The 23,167-nt window shown below is 46.1% G+C and overlaps 1 protein-coding gene across 4 annotated transcripts in view; it reads left to right on the forward strand.

The window, feature by feature from the left end:
- The window catches only part of pdzrn3 (PDZ domain containing ring finger 3), a 158,097-nt gene that overhangs the window by 105,664 nt on the left and 29,266 nt on the right, over window positions 1–23,167 (forward strand). Inside the window, exon 1 of one of the 4 annotated variants that reach the window (XM_004914147.4) lies at window positions 20,475–20,685. The exons of the other annotated variants lie outside the window; for them this stretch is intronic. Coding sequence (XP_004914204.1) covers window positions 20,617–20,685 — 69 coding nt within the window. The 5' untranslated portion in view covers window positions 20,475–20,616. Of the gene's footprint in view, window positions 1–20,474; window positions 20,686–23,167 lie in introns of those variants that run through there. 4 annotated transcript variants of the gene reach the window in all.

Raw genomic sequence — 23,167 nt, forward strand, 5'->3', positions numbered from 1 at the left:
GGACTGGGGCTGTGGGATAGCAGGTATAGTAGGGAGAGATGGTGCCTATAGTAGCAGTGGGGGGGATAATAGCCTCTGGGAAGGGACTGGGGCTGTGGGATAGCAGGTATAGTAGGGAGAGATTGTGCCTATAGTAGCAGTGGGGGGGATAATAGCCTCTGGGAAGGGACTGGGGCTGTGGGATAGCAGGTATAGTATGGAGAGATGGTGCCTATAGTAGCAGTGGGGGATAATAGCCTCTGGGAAGGGAATGGGGCTGTGGGATAGCAGGTATAGTAGGGAGAGATGGTGCCTATAGTAGCAGTGGGGGGGATAATAGCCTCTGGGAAGGGACTGGGGCTGTGGGATAGCAGGTATAGTAGGGAGAGATGGTGCCTATAGTAGCAGTGGGGGGGATAATAGCCTCTGGGAAGGGACTGGGGTTGTGGGATAGCAGGTATAGTAGGGAGAGATGGTGCCTATAGTAGCAGTGGGGGGGATAATAGCCTCTGGGAAGGGACTGGGGCTGTGGGATAGCAGGTATAGTAGGGAGAGATTGTGCCTATAGTAGCAGTGGGGGGGATAATAGCCTCTGGGAAGGGACTGGGGCTGTGGGATAGCAGGTATAGTATGGAGAGATGGTGCCTATAGTAGCAGTGGGGGATAATAGCCTCTAGGAAGGAACTGCGGCTGTGGGATAGCAGGTATAGTATGGAGAGATGGTGCCTATAGTAGCAGTGGGGGGGATAATAGCCTCTGGGAAGGGACTGGGGCTGTGGGATAGCAGGTATAGTATGGAGAGATGGTGCCTATAGTAGCAGTGGGGGGGATAATAGCCTCTGGGAAGGGACTGGGGCTGTGGGATAGCAGGTATAGTAGGGAGAGATGGTGCCTATAGTAGCAGTGGGGGGGATAATAGCCTCTGGGAAGGGACTGGGGCTGTGGGATAGCAGGTATAGTAGGGAGAGATGGTGCCTATAGTAGCAGTGGGGGGATAATAGCCTCTGGGAAGGGAATGGGGCTGTGGGATAGCAGGTATAGTAGGGAGAGATGGTGCCTATAGTAGCAGTGGGGGGATAATAGCCTCTAGGAAGGAACTGCGGCTGTGGGATAGCAGGTATAGTAGGGAGAGATGGTGCCTATAGTAGCAGTGGGGGGATAATAGCCTCTGGGAAGGGACTGGGGCTGTGGGATAGCAGGTATAGTAGGGAGAGTTGGTGTCTATAGTAGCAGTGGGGGGATAATAGCCTCTGGGAAGGGACTGGGGCTGTGGGATAGCAGGTATAGTAGGGAGAGATGGTGCCTATAGTAGCAGTGGGATAATAGCCTCTGGGAAGGGACTGGGGCTGTGGGATAGCAGGTATAGTAGGGAGAGATGGTGCCTATAGTAGCAGTGGGGGGATAATAGCCTCTGGGAAGGGACTGGGGCTGTGGGATAGCAGGTATAGAAGGGAGAGATGGTGCCTATAGTAGCAGTGGGGGGATAATAGCCTCTGGGAAGGGACTGGGGCTGTGGGATAGCAGGTATAGTAGGGAGAGATGGTGCCTATAGTAGCAGTGGGGGGATAATAGCCTCTGGGAAGGGACTGGGGCTGTGGGATAGCAGGTATAGTAGGGAGAGATGGTGCCTATAGTTTCAGTGGGGGGATAATAGCCTCTGGGAAGGGACTGGGGCTGTGGGATAGCAGGTATAGTAGGGAGAGATGGTGCCTATAGTAGCAGTGGGGGGATAATAGCCTCTGGGAAGGGACTGGGGCTGTGGGATAGCAGGTATAGTAGGGAGAGATGGTGCCTTTAGTAGCAGTGGGGGGATAATAGCCTCTGGGAAGGGACTGTGGCTGTGGGATAGCAGGTATAGTAGGGAGAGATGGTGCCTATAGTAGCAGTGGGGGGATAATAGCCTCTGGGAAGGGACTGGGGCTGTGGGATAGCAGGTATAGTAGGGAGAGATGGTGCCTATAGTAGCAGTGGGGGGATAATAGCCTCTGGGAAGGGACTGGGGCTGTGGGATAGCAGGTATAGTAGGGAGAGATGGTGCCTATAGTAGCAGTGGGGGGATAATAGCCTCTGGGAAGGGACTGGGGCTGTGGGATAGCAGGTATAGTAGGGAGAGATGGTGCCTATAGTAGCAGTGGGGGGATAATAGCCTCTGGGAAGGGACTGGGGCTGTGGGATAGCAGGTATAGTAGGGAGAGATGGTGCCTATAGTAGCAGTGGGGGGATAATAGCCTCTGGGAAGGGACTGGGGCTGTGGGATAGCAGGTATAGGAGGGAGAGATGGTGCCTACAATAGGAGATAATAGCCTCTTGGAAGGAACACTGTGCTTTTTTTCCAGGCTGCTCTGGGCTTTGCACAATCCCTTTCAAATGGTGGGGTTAACAATTTTCGGATGAACGCGTTTTTAGAGATAATTTAGTACTGCGATAATAAAGGCGCACACTTTGGTGCTGTTATCAGTCTATTGTGTGATCTTGTGTTGGTAGCGAGCAAGCATTGCTGGGTAATTGCAGATTTCTGTACTATACCCGCACAGGATTCTCTGATTGCCACTGTTATCGCACTACTTAACTATAATGTGGCTGTACATGTTAAAATCTGTTTTGAATTGGAAGGTAGAGAAGAAATCAATAAAATACTCCAGTAATGGAAGAAATTTGCAGAGAATAATGTGTGTTGTTTACTGAAAGAAATATTCATGTGTAGGAAAGGTCCACAGAGATTCCTCCATCATGAAATGTCCCTTTCTTAATATTTTATTTTAATGGGTATCAGATCTGTGCCACTGTGACAGAATGCTCTGTTATACAGATAGCTAGAATCTCAGCCATAAAGCAGGGCAGGACTGCTGCTTACAATGGGGGGATCAGATAGGATCTGTGCCACTGTGACAGAATGCTCTGTTATACAGATAGCTAGAATCTCAGCCATAAAGCAGGGCAGGACTGCTGCTTACAATGGGGGGATCAGATAGGATCTGTGCCACTGTGACAGAATGCTCTGTTATACAGATAGCTAGAATCTCAGCCATAAAGCAGGGCAGGACTGCTGCTTACAATGGGGGGATCAGATAGGATCTGTGCCACTGTGACAGAATGCTCTGTTATACAGATAGCTAGAATCTCAGCCATAAAGCAGGGCAGGACTGCTGCTTATAATGGGGGGGATCAGATAGGATCTGTGCCACTGTGACAGAATGCTCTGTTATACAGATAGCTAGAATCTCAGGCATAAAGCAGGGCAGGACTGCTGCTTACAATGGGGGGATCAGATAGGATCTGTGCCACTGTGACAGAATGCTCTGTTATACAGATAGCTAGAATCTCAGCCATAAAGCAGGGCAGGACTGCTGCTTACAATGGGGGGATCAGATAGGATCTGTGCCACTGTGACAGAATGCTCTGTTATACAGATAGCTAGAATCTCAGCCATAAAGCAGGGCAGGACTGCTGCTTACAATGGGGGGATCAGATAGGATCTGTGCCACTGTGACAGAATGCTCTGTTATACAGATAGCTAGAATCTCAGCCATAAAGCAGGGCAGGACTGCTGCTTACAATGGGGGGATCAGATAGGATCTGTGCCACTGTGACAGAATGCTCTGTTATACAGATAGCTAGAATCTCAGCCATAAAGCAGGGCAGGACTGCTGCTTATAATGGGGGGGATCAGATAGGATCTGTGCCACTGTGACAGAATGCTCTGTTATACAGATAGCTAGAATCTCAGGCATAAAGCAGGGCAGGACTGCTGCTTACAATGGGGGGATCAGATAGGATCTGTGCCACTGTGACAGAATGCTCTGTTATACAGATAGCTAGAATCTCAGCCATAAAGCAGGGCAGGACTGCTGCTTACAATGGGGGGATCAGATAGGATCTGTGCCACTGTGACAGAATGCTCTGTTATACAGATAGCTAGAATCTCAGCCATAAAGCAGGGCAGGACTGCTGCTTACAATGGGGGGATCAGATAGGATCTGTGCCACTGTGACAGAATGCTCTGTTATACAGATAGCTAGAATCTCAGCCATAAAGCAGGGCAGGACTGCTGCTTACAATGGGGGGATCAGATAGGATCTGTGCCACTGTGACAGAATGCTCTGTTATACAGATAGCTAGAATCTCAGCCATAAAGCAGGGCAGGACTGCTGCTTACAATGGGGGGATCAGATAGGATCTGTGCCACTGTGACAGAATGCTCTGTTATACAGATAGCTAGAATCTCAGCCATAAAGCAGGGCAGGACTGCTGCTTACAATGGGGGGGGGGGGGGGGTCAGATAGAATCTGTGTCACTGTGACAGAATGCTCTGTTATACAGATAGCTAGAATCTCAGCCATAAAGCAGGGCAGGACTGCTGCTTACAATGGGGGGATCAGATAGGATCTGTGCCACTGTGACAGAATGCTCTGTTATACAGATAGCTAGAATCTCAGCCATAAAGCAGTTGGGGGATATTCCTGTTTAGACAGGGCCCAGCCACCACTAAGGATATCTCTGTCTAATATAATGTTGTAGAGAAACCCATGGACATGTTACTACCTGCTCCCGGGAGGAATGAGTGTGGGCCTTTGCTGAGTGGGAGACAAGACTTTTCTCCGCTACTTGTTGCCTTTGTTTCCTGCTGTACAATAATATATAAACTCCCAATTCCATCATCAGCACCTCCCGACGCAGCAGCTGCCGGCAGTAAGTAAGAGGATCATGGGAATGAATATGCCCCATAACCTGTCTGTCTCTCTGTCAGCGTGTCACGTGGCCCCGGCCGGCATGTAGCCTCCTGCTGTGTGTCATCTTCCCTGCTTGTCACTGACAGCACCAAATGTCAGCTGCTTGGGAACAGCAACATTCATATTTAATGATATAAACAGTGCGGCTCCTCTGTAATTATCCCCAGTGCTACTCTGGCCAAAGTATTTACTTACAGAGCCACGGGCTGCCCGGGGGAGTCAAACCCACACGTGAATTATCCCAGCGCCGCTGCACCTTATTAATTGCTACATATACCTTACTAAACATGGTGTGTACACTCCTCTGTGGGTAATAAGGTTACCATACTTGTCTAACAATGGTATCCAGTACCCATGGGATCTGTTTTAAATAACCAAACGCCTTATTATTTTTACTATACCTGCTATCCCACAGCCCCAGTCCCTTCCCAGAGGCTATTATCCCCCCACTGCTACTATAGGCACCATCTCTCCCTACTATACCTGCTATCCCACAGCCCCAGTCCCTTCCCAGAGGCTATTATCCCCCCACTGTTACTATAGACACCATCTCTCCCTACTATACCTGCTATCCCACAGCCCCAGTCCCTTCCCAGAGGCTATTATCCCCCCACTGATACTATAGGCACCATCTCTCCCTACTATACCTGCTATCCCACAGCCCCAGTCCCTTCCCAGAGGCTATTATCCCCCCACTGCTACTATAGGCACCATCTCTCCCTACTATACCTGCTATCCCACAGCCCCAGTCCCTTCCCAGAGGCTATTATCCCCCCACTGCTACTATAGGCACCATCTCTCCCTACTATACCTGCTATCCCACAGCCCCAGTCCCTTCCCACTGTTACTATAGGTACCATCTCTCCCTACTATACCTGCTATCCCACAGCCCCAGTCCTTTCCCAGAGGCTATTATCCCCCCACTGCTACTATAGGCACCATCTCTCCCTACTATACCTGCTATCCCACAGCCCCAGTCCCTTCCCAGAGGCTATTATCCCCCCACTGCTACTATAGGCACCATCTCTCCCTACTATACCTGCTATCCCACAGCCCCAGTCCCTTCCCAGAGGCTATTATCCCCCCACTGCTACTATAGGCACCATCTCTCCCTACTATACCTGCTATCCCACAGCCCCAGTCCCTTCCCACTGTTACTATAGGTACCATCTCTCCCTACTATACCTGCTATCCCACAGCCCCAGTCCCTTCCCAGAGGCTATTATCCCCCCACTGCTACTATAGGTACCATCTCTCCCTACTATACCTGCTATCCCACAGCCCCAGTCCCTTCCCAGAGGCTATTATCCCCCCACTGCTACTATAGGCACCATCTCTCCCTACTATACCTGCTATCCCACAGCCCCAGTCCCTTCCCAGAGGCTATTATCCCCCCACTGCTACTATAGGCACCATCTCTCCCTACTATACCTGCTATCCCACAGCCCCAGTCCCTTCCCAGAGGCTATTATCCCCCCACTGCTACTATAGGCACCATCTCTCCCTACTATACCTGCTATCCCACAGCCCCAGTCCCTTCCCAGAGGCTATTATCCCCCCACTGCTACTATAGGCACCATCTCTCCCTACTATACCTGCTATCCCACAGCCACAGTCCCTTTCCAGAGGCTATTATCCCCCCACTGCTACTATAGGCACCATCTCTCCCTACTATACCTGCTATCCCACAGCCCCAGTCCCTTCCCACTGCTACTATAGGTACCATCTCTCCCTACTATACCTGCTATCCCACAGCCCCAGTCCCTTCCCAGAGGCTATTATCCCCCCACTGCTACTATAGGTACCATCTCTCCCTACTATACCTGCTATCCCACAGCCCCAGTCCCTTCCCAGAGGTTATTATCCCCCCACTGCTACTATAGGCACCATCTCTCCCTACTATACCTGCTATCCCACAGCCCCAGTCCCTTCCCAGAGGCTATTATCCCACTGCTACTATAGGCACCATCTCTCCCTACTATACCTGCTATCCCACAGCCCCAGTCCCTTCCCAGAGGCTATTATCCCCCCACTGCTACTATAGGCACCATCTCTCCCTACTATACCTGCTACCCCACAGCCCCAGTCCCTTCCCAGAGGCTATTATCCCTTCTGGTAATTTAGCTCAGTTGTCTCTTCTTGGACCCCTGTATAAACAATACACACCTTCAAAGATGCAGACAGAGATCCAATTTGCCAACCTTGCCCCAACAACATATACCAGCAAATGAAGTGCAATTAAGAATCACTCTGAGAGGGAAACAAAGCCGGCTGGCAGTGGCAGGTGGGGGGAAGCCCCAGTTAATTGCCCTCCATAAAGCTGTTAAGTCCCCGGCTGAGGGAAGAGCAGTTATTTAACTCCTTCATTAGTAAAGATGTTCGCTCCACCCGCTGGCAAATAACCTGCTGCTTTCTTTTGTTTTCCAAGTAATTAAAATGCTTTTTTGCCTTAAATTTGGTGATGCACATGTAAGTGCTCTGAGTGTATCTTTAATAAACCGCAGCTTTCATTTACTGCTCTGCCGATAACCATTCCTTTCATTGCTGGTACTTAGCCATACGGGAGGGGGGCCTCGACTCCTTAACCCTAAGGATCCAGGATAACTTTCTTTAAGATATAAAATAGGTCTCTTATATGAAATCCCTATGTGAAGCTTCAAAATTTGTTCTAATTTTGGGATTACATCCCCTTTAATGGACCTGCTGATCGAAAGGAAATTAGTTTTAGCATCTTTAAAGCTAAATATATATATAGCTTTATATTGTTAATACAATAAAAACCTTCTGGAACATATAGTAGAATAATCATTGTGCCAATTCCATTTATAATACAACGGGATTCCGGATAACAGATCCTATACCTGTACCGACAGGAAGACATAGCCAGATAAAGTGCCAGGTCTGTGTATATGTCTGTCCTGTATGTTATACAATACAATGGTTTTGGTTTGGGGGGCTCAGCAGAGAACAGAAAGCAACTGAAAAAATAATGTTTTGCAAGTGTGAGCTGCCCCTTTAAGGACATCTTAGCCAAAAATCCCACAGACACAAAATAGCCGTTATTGGATCGCTCTCGTACTGAGCTCACGAGTCTCGGGGAGTAACAAGCTGTCACTTCTGCTTTACAACTGCCGCTGAGACAGCCAAGAAGCTGTTTGTATTGGCTCTGACCGGCCTCGCTGCTAATATTGGTGTTGGATAGTGATAACAAGCAGCCAACAATGTAGGGAGAGGGAGAGATTAAGGGGAAGAGTGCGTCGGTGGATATTAAGGAATAGCCCCCCCCAAGCTGAAATAGCCCCCCCAAGCTGAGCTCTGCACTAACACAAAGGGATAAGTGTCCCTCTATCTATAAATCTGGATGCACACTCGCCTCTCACTCAGCAAATCAACAATAAATGTGGGGGATTCACCAATCTGTATAACATACGTACAGGAATTATAGACATCTCCGTAATGCCCAGAACGCTGCTACACTTCTTTACAAAATGCCCCAACCTGATGTATTGTGCCTCTGAGTGCTCCCCCGCCATCTTTACTGCTTTCTTAGAGAACCATTACAGCTGGTCAGAACCAGCACATGTGCAGTATAGAAGGATTTCTAGATTTTATTATATCGGCATTATTCACTCCACAGATATGGCGTCCTGTAGGCCAATGGGCTGGTGGGATGAATTCATGTCGATGGCGTGCTATAGGCCAATGGGCTGGTGGGATGAATTCATGTCGATGGCGTGCTGTAGGCCAATGGGCTGGTGGGATAAATTCATGTCGATGGCGTGCTGTAGGCCAATGGGCTGGTGGGATGAATTCATGTAGATGGCATGCTGTAGGCCAATGGGCTGGTGGGGTGAATTCATGTCGATGGCGTGCTGTAGGCCAATGGGCTGGTGGGAAGAATTCATGTTGATGGCGTGCTGTAGGCCAATGGGCTGGTGGGAAGAATTCATGTCGATGGCGTGCTGTAGGCCAATGGGCTGGTGGGGTGAATTCATGTCGATGGCATGCTGTAGGCCAATGGGCTGGTGGGAAGAATTCATGTTGATGGCGTGCTGTAGGCCAATGGGCTGGTGGGAAGAATTCATGTTGATGGCGTGCTGTAGGCCAATGGGCTGGTGGGAGGAATTCATGTCGATGGCGTGCTGTAGTGTAGGCCAATGGGCTGGTGGGAAGAATTCATGTAGATGGGGTGCTGTAGGCCAATGGGCTGGTGGGAAGAATTCATGTCCATGGTGTGCTGTAGTGTAGGCCAATGGGCTGGTGGGAAGAATTCATGTCGATGGCGTGCTGTAGGCCAATCGAAAAATATATATAGGGGGGAGCACGAGACAAAATGCAAAATTTCTGCAAAAAAAGTGCTTTTATTTTTATGCCATACACAACATGTTTCGGGCCCCTTTCTTGCCCTTTATCAAGGCATGCTGTAGGCCAATGGGCTGGTGGGAGGAATTCATGTAGATGGCGTGCTGTAGGCCAATGGGCTGGTGGGAGGAATTCATGTAGATGGCGTGCTGTAGGCCAATGGCGTGGTGGGAGGAATCCAGGGATATGACTTGCTGTAGGCCAATGGGCTTGGGAGAGGACTCCGGAGATATGGCATGCTGTAAGTGTAAACTATAATATCAGTAAGGAGGTCAGTAGTTGGTACAGGTGGGTGGGGGGCACAGTTACAGATCTGGCACCCAGCCTTATAGAGCTGTATTTCTGTTTAGAACGTCCTGTCACTGCAGCTTGGGTTGCCTTTCAGTCAGTGGCAGGGGGTACGGCTCCGCTTGGTGTGCCATAACCCTAAATGGAGCCTCCATTAATTTGGCCCTGAAAGCTCAGGTCTAATTTGTGAATAAACCAGCATTAGGCGCAGCGGCAGGTTCCCATATTCATTGGGAAATGTCACTCATCCCTTTCACCGGAGTAATTGCCGATGGTGTATTGTGACGTTTTCAATGAGACTGACACGCGTCTCTGCTGGATTAATCAGTGTGTTCTTTGATCCAAAACATAAGCTCCCTGCGGACTTTTGGAGTCAACATATTCGACATTTGAGGCCTGATCCTTTCACGGGGCCCCGTGTTGTATTGAGAAGAGACACAAACAGAATCACACAGCGGTGACACTCTATATCCCATCTGCACTGGTTATTTAGCGACTCAGTAAGAACAATTAGCAGTTTGATATCCAGAACTAAATACAGCAAGAGAAAGAATTGCTGGTATTGCCTTATCTTACATCAGTTATGGGTATTGAAAGATCCAGGGGTCATTTCAGAGCTGGAACCGGGGGGCAAGGGGAGCACGTGCCTTGTGTCAGGCAGAACTGGAGCAGCGGCACCTTGGCATCGCCGAGGGGGGTTGTTGCACTCTTAGAACCCAATGGGGGACTGTCGCCCCAAGGGCCCATCACCCCAGCAGTCTCCCCCACTCCCACCGTGAACACCCTGCCACCATGTACCTCCTCTTGCTGCTGCTGCCCCCCAGACTGTATACATGCAGCAGGCCTTTGACGGCAGTAGGGCCCATAAGGGCCAAAACCCACAAGGATTATTCCTGGTTCCACCAACCAATCCTAGGTGTTTGTGACGGCTACTTTGTGCCCCAGGGGCAGGGACAGGCAAGGAACCACAGACCTTGGCCTAGTTTTGCATTTACTTCATGCACAGCAGGGTGCATCCACCATGTTTTTTGCACTTTGCACCTTTCTCTGTATGTGGTGAGTTTGTGCAGGTCTCTGTGCTCCAACTCATCAACTGTATGTATGTATGTATATCTTTATTTATAAAGCGCTACTTATGTACCCAGCGCTGTACAGTAGAATTCATTAATACAGACAGGGGGTTAAAGATAATGGATAAATACAAAGTACAACAATAAATACAAATAAATACAAGGTGCAGTTGCAATAAGAGTCAGAAACACAAGATGAAGGAGGTCCCTGCCCCGTAGAGCTTACAATCTATACAATCAACTGCCCCTAATGTCAAACTCCCCTCCGATGTCATCATTCAACCCCCCCAGTTGTCTGGGTTTAGCCACTGGCAATTGCATTGGATACAGTTGGGGGGTCGCACCTAGAGAGAGAGCAGCAGAGGGGCCGTTGTGATTGAGCCATGGGGAGAGGACTGGGGTTGCCTTGCAAAAGTACCAGTACTACTTTGCTATCTGCAACTGATTTAACAGACCTAAAGGAAAACTGACTTCTGCTACATTGATTCAAGAGTCGGAATCGGGGTACAGAAAAGTATAAACAAACACTGCCTTCAATTACAATTACATGGAACTTTATAACCACTGGCAGTGTGCAATGAATGCCTATTGGGAAGGGGCTTAGAATTACATTATGCTGAAGTCAGATGGGGACTGGAATTAATTATTCTTTCAATACAGATAACCCTTCCTAATCATTTGGAAATCAATGCACTCCCCGGGAGGCTTGGGGCTTGCAGGGGGTGCCACAGTGATTGTCACAGTCACGCTGCTGAACCAGGAACATCAGGTAGAGACGCCGGTTCCACTCTTACCGCTGGGACAGAATCCAGAGCTTTCCGGAGCGGAATCTGAATATTAATAGGCGGTTGGGTCGGAGCTCCGCACTGACTCTGACAGTTTAAAGGGAACACTTAGTTAATTAGAGAATGACATGTCAGCCCAGGTCCCACGGCACCGTCCTACCGTCTGTCTCCCAACGCCGTCTCTTCCTCGCTGTGACATGTCGGATTACCTCATTACATTCAGTTTTACTTGTTAACTGCTGTAAAGGTGCACAGCTTAGCCATTAATTAGATTCCATCTCTGGCTCGGCCCGACTTCAATAGGCATAAAAAGAAATGTAAAAAAGTAGACCCATTCTGTATTTCAAAGGGAATGTCACTGCCTATTAAATACCTGCTCGTTAGCTGATTGCACCGGGAGGCAGGAGATAAAGCGAATAACACTGGCGGTACAACATGGAGCTCTTTAACTATACGCAATGTCTTAATGTGCGTTGTACCTGTCAGCGCCTTCTCTAATCCTGCACTTACCTTTGTATGATTCCCAGACATAGGCCTGTGCCTCCTACCTGGTGTATCGCTTTAAAAGGGCAACTTTTTTGTTAATTATTTCCCTCTTTTTATCTGTCTCTTTCTGTTAATAACAGAAATTCCAGGATAGTTCAGGATTTAGTTTTTCTTCCTCCTCCCTAACTAGGAGACTGGATTGGGGGGGGAATGAGTCCCACCAGGGACCGGCGCTGGTTAATAGAGAAGACGGCTAATTATTGGAGTTTGCTGGAAATGAGGGAGAAACTAAATGAGCCAAATTATTCCTATCTGCTGTCAGTTTCGTAATGAGACTCATGAATCGGTGTCATTGGCTTTGTAAATCATATTTTGTTTGCCATGTTTAGTTGTTGTGTAACACAGACAGATTGGCAATAATGGGTTTTGATATATTTGTCCAAAATTCTGTTGCTTCTCATGCAAAACATAGGTTCCAGCAGCTGTAGGGAGGAATATGAGGGTTGCTAGGCGGAGTAGGGCAGGATGGCAACACAGTGGCTATATAAGTAGGGTAGATATTGCTGAAATCCAGCACCCACTGACAGCTGGTGAGGGGTATTGGGCAGGGGACATTCTGACCCAGTATGGGGGCGACAAGTTATTCCGACTCTTCTAAAATAGGGAGGGCCGTGAGTAAAATGTGCATTGGAAGATATGCAGGCTGACAGTTTGGTTTGCAGATTGTGCCGGATTTGGACTTATTGGGCATTAAAACACACTGAGGTTTATTTACCAGTGAATTTGGACCTGGGTAGTATAAACACTAACACACTTTAGTCAGCCCTGTATAACATCCAGAAAAAAGAGAGAGTGTTGGGGCATAGAGACTAGTGTGAATGGAATTTCCAACCACCTTCAAGTAAAACAATGAAGGAAAACATTGGATTGGTTGCCAAAGGCATTATGGATATATTTACAATTCACATTCTACCGGTCACATTTATATCATAATCCTTAAGAGCTTATTCTGAATCTGTTGCAAGGTCCAAAGTGCAAAAGCACCCAGGCACAAAGTGGCATGTTATGTTGCTTAATACGGAGCACAAAAAGTCGACCCTTCTGTCCCTGCCGCTCCTGCCAGCTGTGCATAACCAGGGTGGGACCTGGGCACCCCCTGACTTGCTCCCTACATTGCTTATCTTGTATAAGGCACAAGGCAAGGCTGGGGTATGCAGGACACTTGGGATAAGCAACAGGGAACAGGGTCCATTTGTTTTTCTCCATTAAAGGTGCAGTGGGCGCAGGGATGGGCACAGACACTCCTGCCCTGCACCATTATTGGGTACAAGCACTATGTGTAATGTGGTTTGATGGGCACAATATCAATCCAGCTGGGGACTGCTGGGATGGCAGAACTATATCCATAACTGGTTCCATTGGCACAGGAGGAGGGGGTAAGGTTATTTCTTTGGTGTTCTAGAAATCTAGAACTACAATATCTGCCCTCCATGACTTTGCTCTCTTTGTCCCCTTTTCCTTCTGCCTCTCCCCTGCCTGAGTCGGTATAATCTTGCCCTTGTTCTTCCCCGACCCCATTCCATGTGGTGCTCGCTACTCACACAATTCCTTCCCCATCCCTCATACACCATAAAGGAAGATTCCATGGGAAGTGTCAGCTGGAGCGCCGCCGTTCCTGCCAAATCGTAAGCCTTCAGATGGGCTTTTCTGCCGTCGGTAATTGCATTAGTGGTGCATTAAGCCCAACAATAGCTGCGGGTTTTAACTGCCCAGCAAACATCAATTTTTAGCCAGTAAATGACTCATTTTACACTATCTAGTGGCTCCTAGTGATCGCTTACACAGATTAAGGGGGGAGGTCGGAATAAAAAGAAAGGGAAAGAAATTAGATTGGGCTCCGCATTCTCAGCTTGGATTGTGCCCCCAGAGGCAGGTTAAAAGTTCACTCACACTCAGCCGAGACCTCCATTTAATTCATCAATGTTTTCTGGGTCCGTTCAGTGCTCTCATTAGAGGGAATTAATGGTGAATGGTCAGCGGTCACACAGCTTAACCTCTGCCATCGGCCAAACAAATGGGCAGTCAAGTTTAGCCACCTGCCCTGGGCCACCTCTAAGTGTATAGTCTTTATAATGGACTTCCAGTACCAGAGTGGGCTCTCACTGCCCCCCATACTGTTATATCCGTTAGAGATGGGGCAGCTGGAGAGAATGCAAGGTTTGCTTAATCTGGGATGTCTAACCTGATGCTCAAGGAGTTTTACAGAAAGAGACCTGAGCAGTTCTAGTTGTCCAGATCCAAACCTCGTTATTTCCAACAGAGATCCACTAACTGTTTTGCCACATCCCAAGTCGCTGCTTGCTGTTACCCAGAAGTGATGTCACTATAAACCAGAAGTGATGTCACTATAAACCATGAGTGATGTCACTATAAACCAGGAGTGATGTCACTATAACCCAGAAGTGCTGTCACTATAACCCAGAAGTGCTGTCACTATAACCCAGAAGTGCTGTCACTATAAACCAGGAGTGATGTCACTATAACCCAGAAGTGCTGTCACTATAACCCAGAAGTGATGTCACTATAACCCAGAAGTGATGTCACTATAAACCAGGAGTGATGTCACTATAAACCAGGAGTGATGTCACTATAACCCAGAAGTGCTCTCACTATAACCCAGAAGTGCTGTCACTATAACCCAGAAGTGCTGTCACTATAACCCAGAAGTGCTGTCACTATAACCCAGAAGTGCTGTCACTATAACCCAGAAGTGCTGTCACTATAACCCAGAAGTGATGTCACTATAACCCAGAGGTGATGTCACTATAACCCAGAAGTGATGTCACTATAACCCAGAAGTAATGTCACTATAACCCAGAAGTCACGTGCCTTTAACTTACAAGTGGCATTACTGTAACCATAGAGTGGCACCCCTCCAGGGGTGGTGAAACAGGGGGCCCTGTGTGTTGCCCCTAGACTAGCCACACTATATATTGGTCTTTACAAGGGGCCCAAAATCATTATTTTTCTTTGTTTTACTGATCATTTTCTGTACGGGTTTGTTAATATATTGATCAGACGAGAGAGGTAAGTGGTGGGCTGAGAGGAGCATCTGACTGCGATGCACAGACAGCCCCCCAAATACAGATGCTACAGTTTATTGGTCCTCTCTCGTCTCCACTTTTCCAAGTTAATGGCATCCAATAAAGTAGTAAATGAGGCATTTAGGGCCTGACGGGGGGGGAGTGGGGGCTCCATATCATTATAATATTATAAGCAGACAAGTAACGATTCCCAATGGGACAATGAATGCATTAAAAGGACATTGGCCGCTTCAAACCTTTATGAAGCCAATTGGCTGAACTGTATTTGAAAGTCAGTGATGCTCTATTGATGGGGGGCCCTGTGGCCCCTTCTTAGCAATGGTTTGTGTTTTCAGCTAATCTTACAACAACAGGTAATATTCTTACAGACCCCCTTCCCTTGTATTCACATGAACATTATACCAACCAATAGTGTTATACATGGACTGTACTACCTATACTGTAATACATGGACTGTACTACCTATACTGTAATACATGGACTGTACTACCTATACTGTAATACATGGACTGTACTACCTATACTGTAATACATGGACTGTACTACCTATACTGTAATACATGGACTGTACTACCTATACTGTAATACATGGACTCTACTACCTATACTGTAATACATGGACTGTACTACCTATACTGTAATACATGGACTGTACTACCTATACTGTAATACATGGACTGTACTACCTATACTGTAATACATGGACTCTACTACCTATACTGTAATACATGGACTGTACTACCTATACTGTAATACATGGACTCTACTACCTATACTGTAATACATGGACTGTACTACCTATACTGTAATACATGGACTGTACTACCTATACTGTAATACATGGACTCTACTACCTATACTGTAATACATGGACTGTACTACCTATACTGTAATACATGGACTGTACTACCTATACTGTAATACATGGACTCTACTACCTATACTGTAATACATGGACTCTACTACCTATACTGTAATACATGGACTGTACTACCTATACTGTAATACATGGACTGTACTACCTATACTGTAATACATGGACTGTACTACCTATACTGTAATACATGGACTGTACTACCTATACTGTAATACATGGACTGTACTACCTATACTGTAATACATGGACTGTACTACCTATACTGTAATACATGGACTGTACTACCTATACTGTAATACATGGACTGTACTACCTATACTGTAATACATGGACTCTACTACCTATACTGTAATACATGGACTGTACTACCTATACTGTAATACATGGACTCTACTACCTATACTGTAATACATGGACTGTACTACCTATACTGTAATACATGGACTCTACTACCTATACTGTAATACATGGACTGTACTACCTATACTGTAATACATGGACTGTACTACCTATACTGTAATACATGGACTCTACTACCTATACTGTAATACATGGACTCTACTACCTATACTGTAATACATGGACTGTACTACCTATACTGTAATACATGGACTCTACTACCTATACTGTAATACATGGACTGTACTACCTATACTGTAATACATGGACTGTACTACCTATACTGTAATACATGGACTGTACTACCTATACTGTAATACATGGACTCTACTACCTATACTGTAATACATGGACTGTACTACCTATACTGTAATACATGGACTGTACTACCTATACTGTAATACATGGACTCTACTACCTATACTGTAATACATGGACTGTACTACCTATACTGTAATACATGGACTGTACTACCTATACTGTAATACATGGACTGTACTACCTATACTGTAATACATGGACTCTACTACCTATACTGTAATACATGGACTCTACTACCTATACTGTAATACATGGACTGTACTACCTATACTGTAATACATGGACTGTACTACCTATACTGTAATACATGGACTGTACTACCTATACTGTAATACATGGACTGTACTACCTATACTGTAATACATGGACTGTACTACCTATACTGTAATACATGGACTGTACTACCTATACTGTAATACATGGACTGTACTACCTATACTGTAATACATGGACTGTACTACCTATACTGTAATACATGGACTCTACTACCTATACTGTAATACATGGACTCTACTACCTATACTGTAATACATGGACTGTACTACCTATACTGTAATACATGGACTCTACTACCTATACTGTAATACATGGACTGTACTACCTATACTGTAATACATGGACTCTACTACCTATACTGTAATACATGGACTCTACTACCTATACTGTAATACATGGACTCTACTACCTATACTGTAATACATGGACTCTACTACCTATACTGTAATACATGGACTGTACTACCTATACTGTAATACATGGACTGTACTACCTATACTGTAATACATGGACTCTACTACCTATACTGTAATACATGGACTCTACTGCCTATACTGTAATACATGGACTCTACTGCCTATACTGTAATACATGGACTCTACTGCCTATACTGTAATACATGGACTCTACTGCCTATACTGTAATACATGGACTCTACTGCCTATACTGTAATACATGGACTCTACTGCCTATACTGTAATACATGGACTCTACTGCCTATACTGTAATACATGGACTGTACTGCCTATACTGTAATACATGGACTGTACTGCCTATACTGTAATACATGGACTGTACTACCTATACTGTAATACATGGACTCTACTACCTATACTGTAATACATGGACTCTACTGCCTATACTGTAATACATGGACTCTACTGCCTATACTGTAATACATGGACTCTACTGCCTATACTGTAATACATGGACTCTACTGCCTATACTGTAATACATGGACTCTACTGCCTATACTGTAATACATGGACTCTACTGCCTATACTGTAATACATGGACTCTACTGCCTATACTGTAATACATGGACTGTACTGCCTATACTGTAATACATGGACTGTACTGCCTATACTGTAATACATGGACTGTACTGCCTATACTGTAATACATGGACTGTACTACCTATACTGTAATACATGGACTGTACTACCTATACTGTAATACATGGACTCTACTACCTATACTGTAATACATGGACTCTACTACCTATACTGTAATACATGGACTCTACTACCTATACTGTAATACATGGACTCTACTACCTATACTGTAATACATGGACTCTACTACCTATACTGTAATACATGGACTCTACTACCTATACTGTAATACATGGACTCTACTACCTATACTGTAATACATGGACTGTACTACCTATACTGTAATACATGGACTGTACTACCTATACTGTAATACATGGACTGTACTACCTATACTGTAATACATGGACTGTACTACCTATACTGTAATACATGGACTGTACTACCTATACTGTAATACATGGACTGTACTACCTATACTGTAATACATGGACTGTACTACCTATACTGTAATACATGGACTGTACTACCTATACTGTAATACATGGACTGTACTACCTATACTGTAATACATGGACTGTACTACCTGTATTGCCAACTATCTCCCTGTGGATGATAATTCAGAGCCCCCAGTACTGAAGCTCCTGCTCATATAAAATGAATATAAAGGGGTAGAGTTACTCATGCCAGTATGCTCAATGATTTAATGAACATATATAAGGTATATTTTCCCTTTAGGCTATGGGAATGCATGCATAGTAGCACTGAATGATTTTCAAACTGGTTTGGTCAATATCTGCATGATCTCTATTCAGAGGTTATGGGTTTGACCCCATACAGGGGCCAGTAGGCTGCCAACCAGGTAAAAGTGGTCAAACTGGTTGGTGCATATTGGTAAATTTCTGGCTTGGAGGCAAGTTTTGGAAGCATAAAGACCATGTGTACTGCCAAAATGACTCTTCTGTAGGATGCTGGTCCACATTGGGCTACCAAATAGCCAATCACAGCTCTTATTGGCATTTTGGTAGCCCAGTGAAATAATTGCCTTAGAACAGGAGTCCCCAATCTTTTATCCCTGTGAGCAACATTTAAAAAAATAAAAAATTGGGGAGCAACACAAGTATCAAAAAAAGTTCCTTGCCCCCCTAAGAACTTTTTTCATGCTTGAGTTGCTCCCCAACTTTTTTTATATAAATGTTGCTCATGGGGATAAAAGATTGGGGACTCTTGTTCTAAGGCAATGATTTCAATTCTTTCTCTAGCCATTTGATACTCTGCTGTACTTTATGATCAGATAGCGGCCAAATAAGTGTGTGCCTGGATCAGGGGCCCCTTGAATCGGGCAGGTTCATTTTGGAGAAATGAGTAGATGGATGAGTATAGACCCGGCCAGCGTTGGTTGGGAGCCAGGACATGACGGCATGTGGATCCTCTTGTGTTCTGCCCGCACATCAAAGCACGGGGAGCCGTAGGTCTCCTGCTCTCTGCGGCAACTCATTAACCATCCGCTGTGATCTCATTAACAACATATGACGTTGCTTCGCCTGCCAAAATCCGAGGAGGATACTGGCGCTCACCGGAGGGGCTTGGAAACGGGCTTTACTCTCACTTTTCCTTCAACCGTTTTCTTCTATTTTCTTCTATGGATCAAAGGGAGTATAATAAACCATTATGGGAGATGGGTTCTAAGTGGCGATAGAATGCTAAGAACACAAAGTAGCATAGTGGTGCTCTCCTGCCTAAAGGGTGCCAGTGGGTGGGGGGGGAAAGCCCACCTTAAAAATAAAATCATTTATTTAAAAATAAATTTGTATTAGCTGCTGAGGGCCGCTTTAAGTTGGAGGCCCCCACTGCACAGGCTATATGAATGAAAGCAGTAGGACAGCTCCCTCTCATATGTATAACTGCATGTATGGATAAATGGAGCCTTCCATGCACATATACAGCCATGCTTGGTTACATTAGTGAGGAATAATAATATCCTATAATAGGTGAAAGTTTTTTTAAAATGAACAACCAACCAAAAGCAGCAAGTACAAAGGAGAGACAGGGTTCCACAGCCATGTGACCTGTGGTCTGATAAACTTAAGTCACACTTTACTGCTGCACTGTCCGGCTTGGGACTCCTCCAGTTACATGGGAGTAGGAGAAACAATAGGTTAGCTGAAAGCAGTTCTAATGTGTAGCGCTGGCTGAAAGCTCAGACTCAGGCACAATGCACTGAGATGGCGCCTACACACCAATATTACAGCTACAAATACATTTGTTGGTTCAAGAATAAAATTTTAAATGGCAGAGGGAATTATTTGCTATGTAAACAGTGAAATTTAGAAATAAAAAGTACCCCATAAAAAGCACAACAGTATCCCTTTAATCTGAAGTTGCTACAGCAGGCTGAGTGAGAATGCTGGGAGATGTATTACAAAGCAGCCAGAGTGTGTTTCCTTTATTGCATTCCCACCTTAAACTAACACAGGACTGAGAGTCATTCTATGGGGGATGATAAAGAATTTATGCACAATGATTCCATTCAAATTGCCTACAATTGGCAGATTGCTGACTGTGCCCAGGCTGTATCCGGATAGTGATGCCCACCTTCGGAATCCCAGTCATACATAGGAGAGCTATTGGCTGCGGTGCCGGTGGCGGTGCCGGTGAGTGGTCACTGAGAAGTGATGAATATGCAGGAGGAGCCGTATTTATGGGCTCTGTGGAGCACAAGGCGAGCAGCAGAGGGAGGGCTCTGAGCACAGATAGGAGAGGATCTCTAGCCGTCTGTCACCAACTGTGCGAGACCAATGTGACTGCCTAGCAGCTCCCCACACTCTCCTGCTCTGCACGGGGAGAGACTGCCGGCGCAACTCTGGCAAGACATCTGTTAAACATGGGATGCAGCCTCTGCAGCCTGCGGAGACCCGATGAAGAATACAGATTATTGTATGAAGTTTGCCAGGTAATATTGGATGCTGCCAACTGGGTACCACAATGGACGTGGTCTCTTCCCTTATCCAGAAGTACCTTGACTGGCAGAGAGTCTTGGGATGTAGCGAGCTGCCACACCCCCTGGGATGAAGGGGTTAAAACACCATGTGTGAGTAGGGAAAGTTTGGTTTTTACTAGAGATGTTTTTGGACCCTCTGGGTATAGGGAGGGTTGCGCTTCAGTCTGGCTTACAGTTTAGAGATGCAATTGTCTCTGGGTTATTCATGTGCCTGGCACTCTGCTAGGGATACCCCTTACCCTGCATACTGACTCTATACTAGGGATACCCCTTACCCTGCATACTGACTCTATACTAGGGATACCCCTTACCCTGCATACTGACTCTATACTAGGGATACCCCTTACCCTGCATACTGACTCTATACTAGGGATACCCCTTACCCTGCATGCTGACTCTATACTAGGGATACCCCTTACCCTGCATACTGACTCTATACTAGGGATACCCCTTACCCTGCATACTGACTCTATACTAGGGATACCCCTTACCCTGCATACTGACTCTATACTAGGGATACCCCTTACCCTACATACTGACTCTATACTAGGGATCCCCCGTATTACCCTACATACTGACTCTATACTAGGGATACCCCGTATTACCCTACATACTGACTCTATACTAGGGATACCCCCGTATTACCCTGTGTGCTGACTCTATACTAGGGATACCCCCGTATTACCCTGTGTGCTGACTCTATACAAGGGATACCTCTGTATTGCCCTGCATGCTGGCACTATGCTAGGGATGCCCCTGTATTGCCCTGTGTGCTGGCACTATGCTAGGGATGCCCCTGTATTGCCCTGCATGCTGGCACTATGCCAGTGATGCCCCTGTATGGTATAACAGTTAGTAATATATATGTGTATAGTATGTTCTACTGATGTGCCTGTATGTAACTCCATGCCACTGTAACAGTTATACTGTATGGCACTATGTGCTGGCACTATGTGCTGAGGCACCTGTATGGCTCATTACACTGGCACCATGATTGTACCCCAGGCTGGCACTGTGCTTGTCATACTCCTGTTTTATACCCCAGGCCGCTCCTGTGCCCATGTGGGTTCTGCCCTGCCACTGAATGTGGGGCCCATTGCTGGTACTAACATAGTGACACACCTGGGGGATTTGGTTGTACCCGCATATATATGTGTGTTACTTCTGTATGGTACTGGCATTGGCATCTCATAGTCTGTATAGTATGGGTCCTGTGTTGCACCTATAGGCACCTATTGGTAGCCCCCATATGGCAGTGCTCTCAGTGGCCCCGTGCTTGTATGATACTCCCCGCTGCTGCCTGTACTGGCTTGTCACAGTCTTCCTATGAAGGGGTTAAATTAATTTAATACTAAATTAGGAATCCTTGAGAAGCATCGGGGTACAGCCCCTGCAGGGAGATGATATAAGAAACACTTTTTGCTAAATGCACTGTTTTACACTTTATTGTACTGGAAGCTATTCCTATATATATATATATATATGTTAGGCATTATACTCAAAGATATTGCACTACTGTTAACTACAAATCCCAGCATCCTCGGTCAGCAAATGATGTAAATATGAAGGCTATAGGTCCGACACCTTATGGAAACATGTACAGCTTTTGCATTTAAACTCTGAATTATCAGAATCTGCCCCCGATTTCTTTAAAAGGGGGGCAGAGCCGGATACCATCATTTATTTGACTCCTACATCCACTTTAATGAGTAAATGAGCTCTGTCCAATACTCATGTTCCTAAGCAGCTCTGGCAGCAAATAAAGGCAATTCAGTGGGATTACAGGGTTTATTAAGGATTAACTAGAGAAGTGGGTTAAACCAGTCCTGTTGGTGGGACAATGCAATGAGCAAATTGTGACTGGGGAGGAAACTGCACCCCCCAAGCTACTTATATTAACGCTCCGTTATAAACAGGGTTGGGATTTAGTAGCGACCAAATTAGCCAAATCTTTTACAGATATATTTCTGTTAGAACTGGTACTAAGTTCTAGCAGCCAATCAGCGTGCCTCATTTACTGCTCTACTGTCTGAAAGGGAATATTGGATCAGTTGCAATGAGTAAAGGTTGCCATACATGGGCCAATACATACATGGGCTAGTACATACATGGGCCGGTACATACATGGGCCGGTACGTACATGGGCCAGTACATACATGGGCCAGTACATACATGGGCCAGTACATGCTGTCCCTCCAGACTGAGTCAGCAGCCTATTGGCCCATGTAAGGGACCCTTGGAAGGACCTGCCTGTCCAATATCTGGTCTACAACTGGGCAGATATCTATCTGGCAGGTATGAATACCCCATCGGGCAAGGTCTGCATTGGACATGTTGATGGTCATCTGACAGGTCACTGTAGGCTCCCAGTATGATCTGATCATTGGCTTCATTTGGTCCAGCACATAATCCACTCATTTGGTGCCCTTAGGGT

This window comes from Xenopus tropicalis, chromosome 4 (genome assembly GCF_000004195.4).
Source record: "Xenopus tropicalis strain Nigerian chromosome 4, UCB_Xtro_10.0, whole genome shotgun sequence".
In the NCBI taxonomy this organism is placed as follows: domain Eukaryota; kingdom Metazoa; phylum Chordata; class Amphibia; order Anura; family Pipidae; genus Xenopus; species Xenopus tropicalis.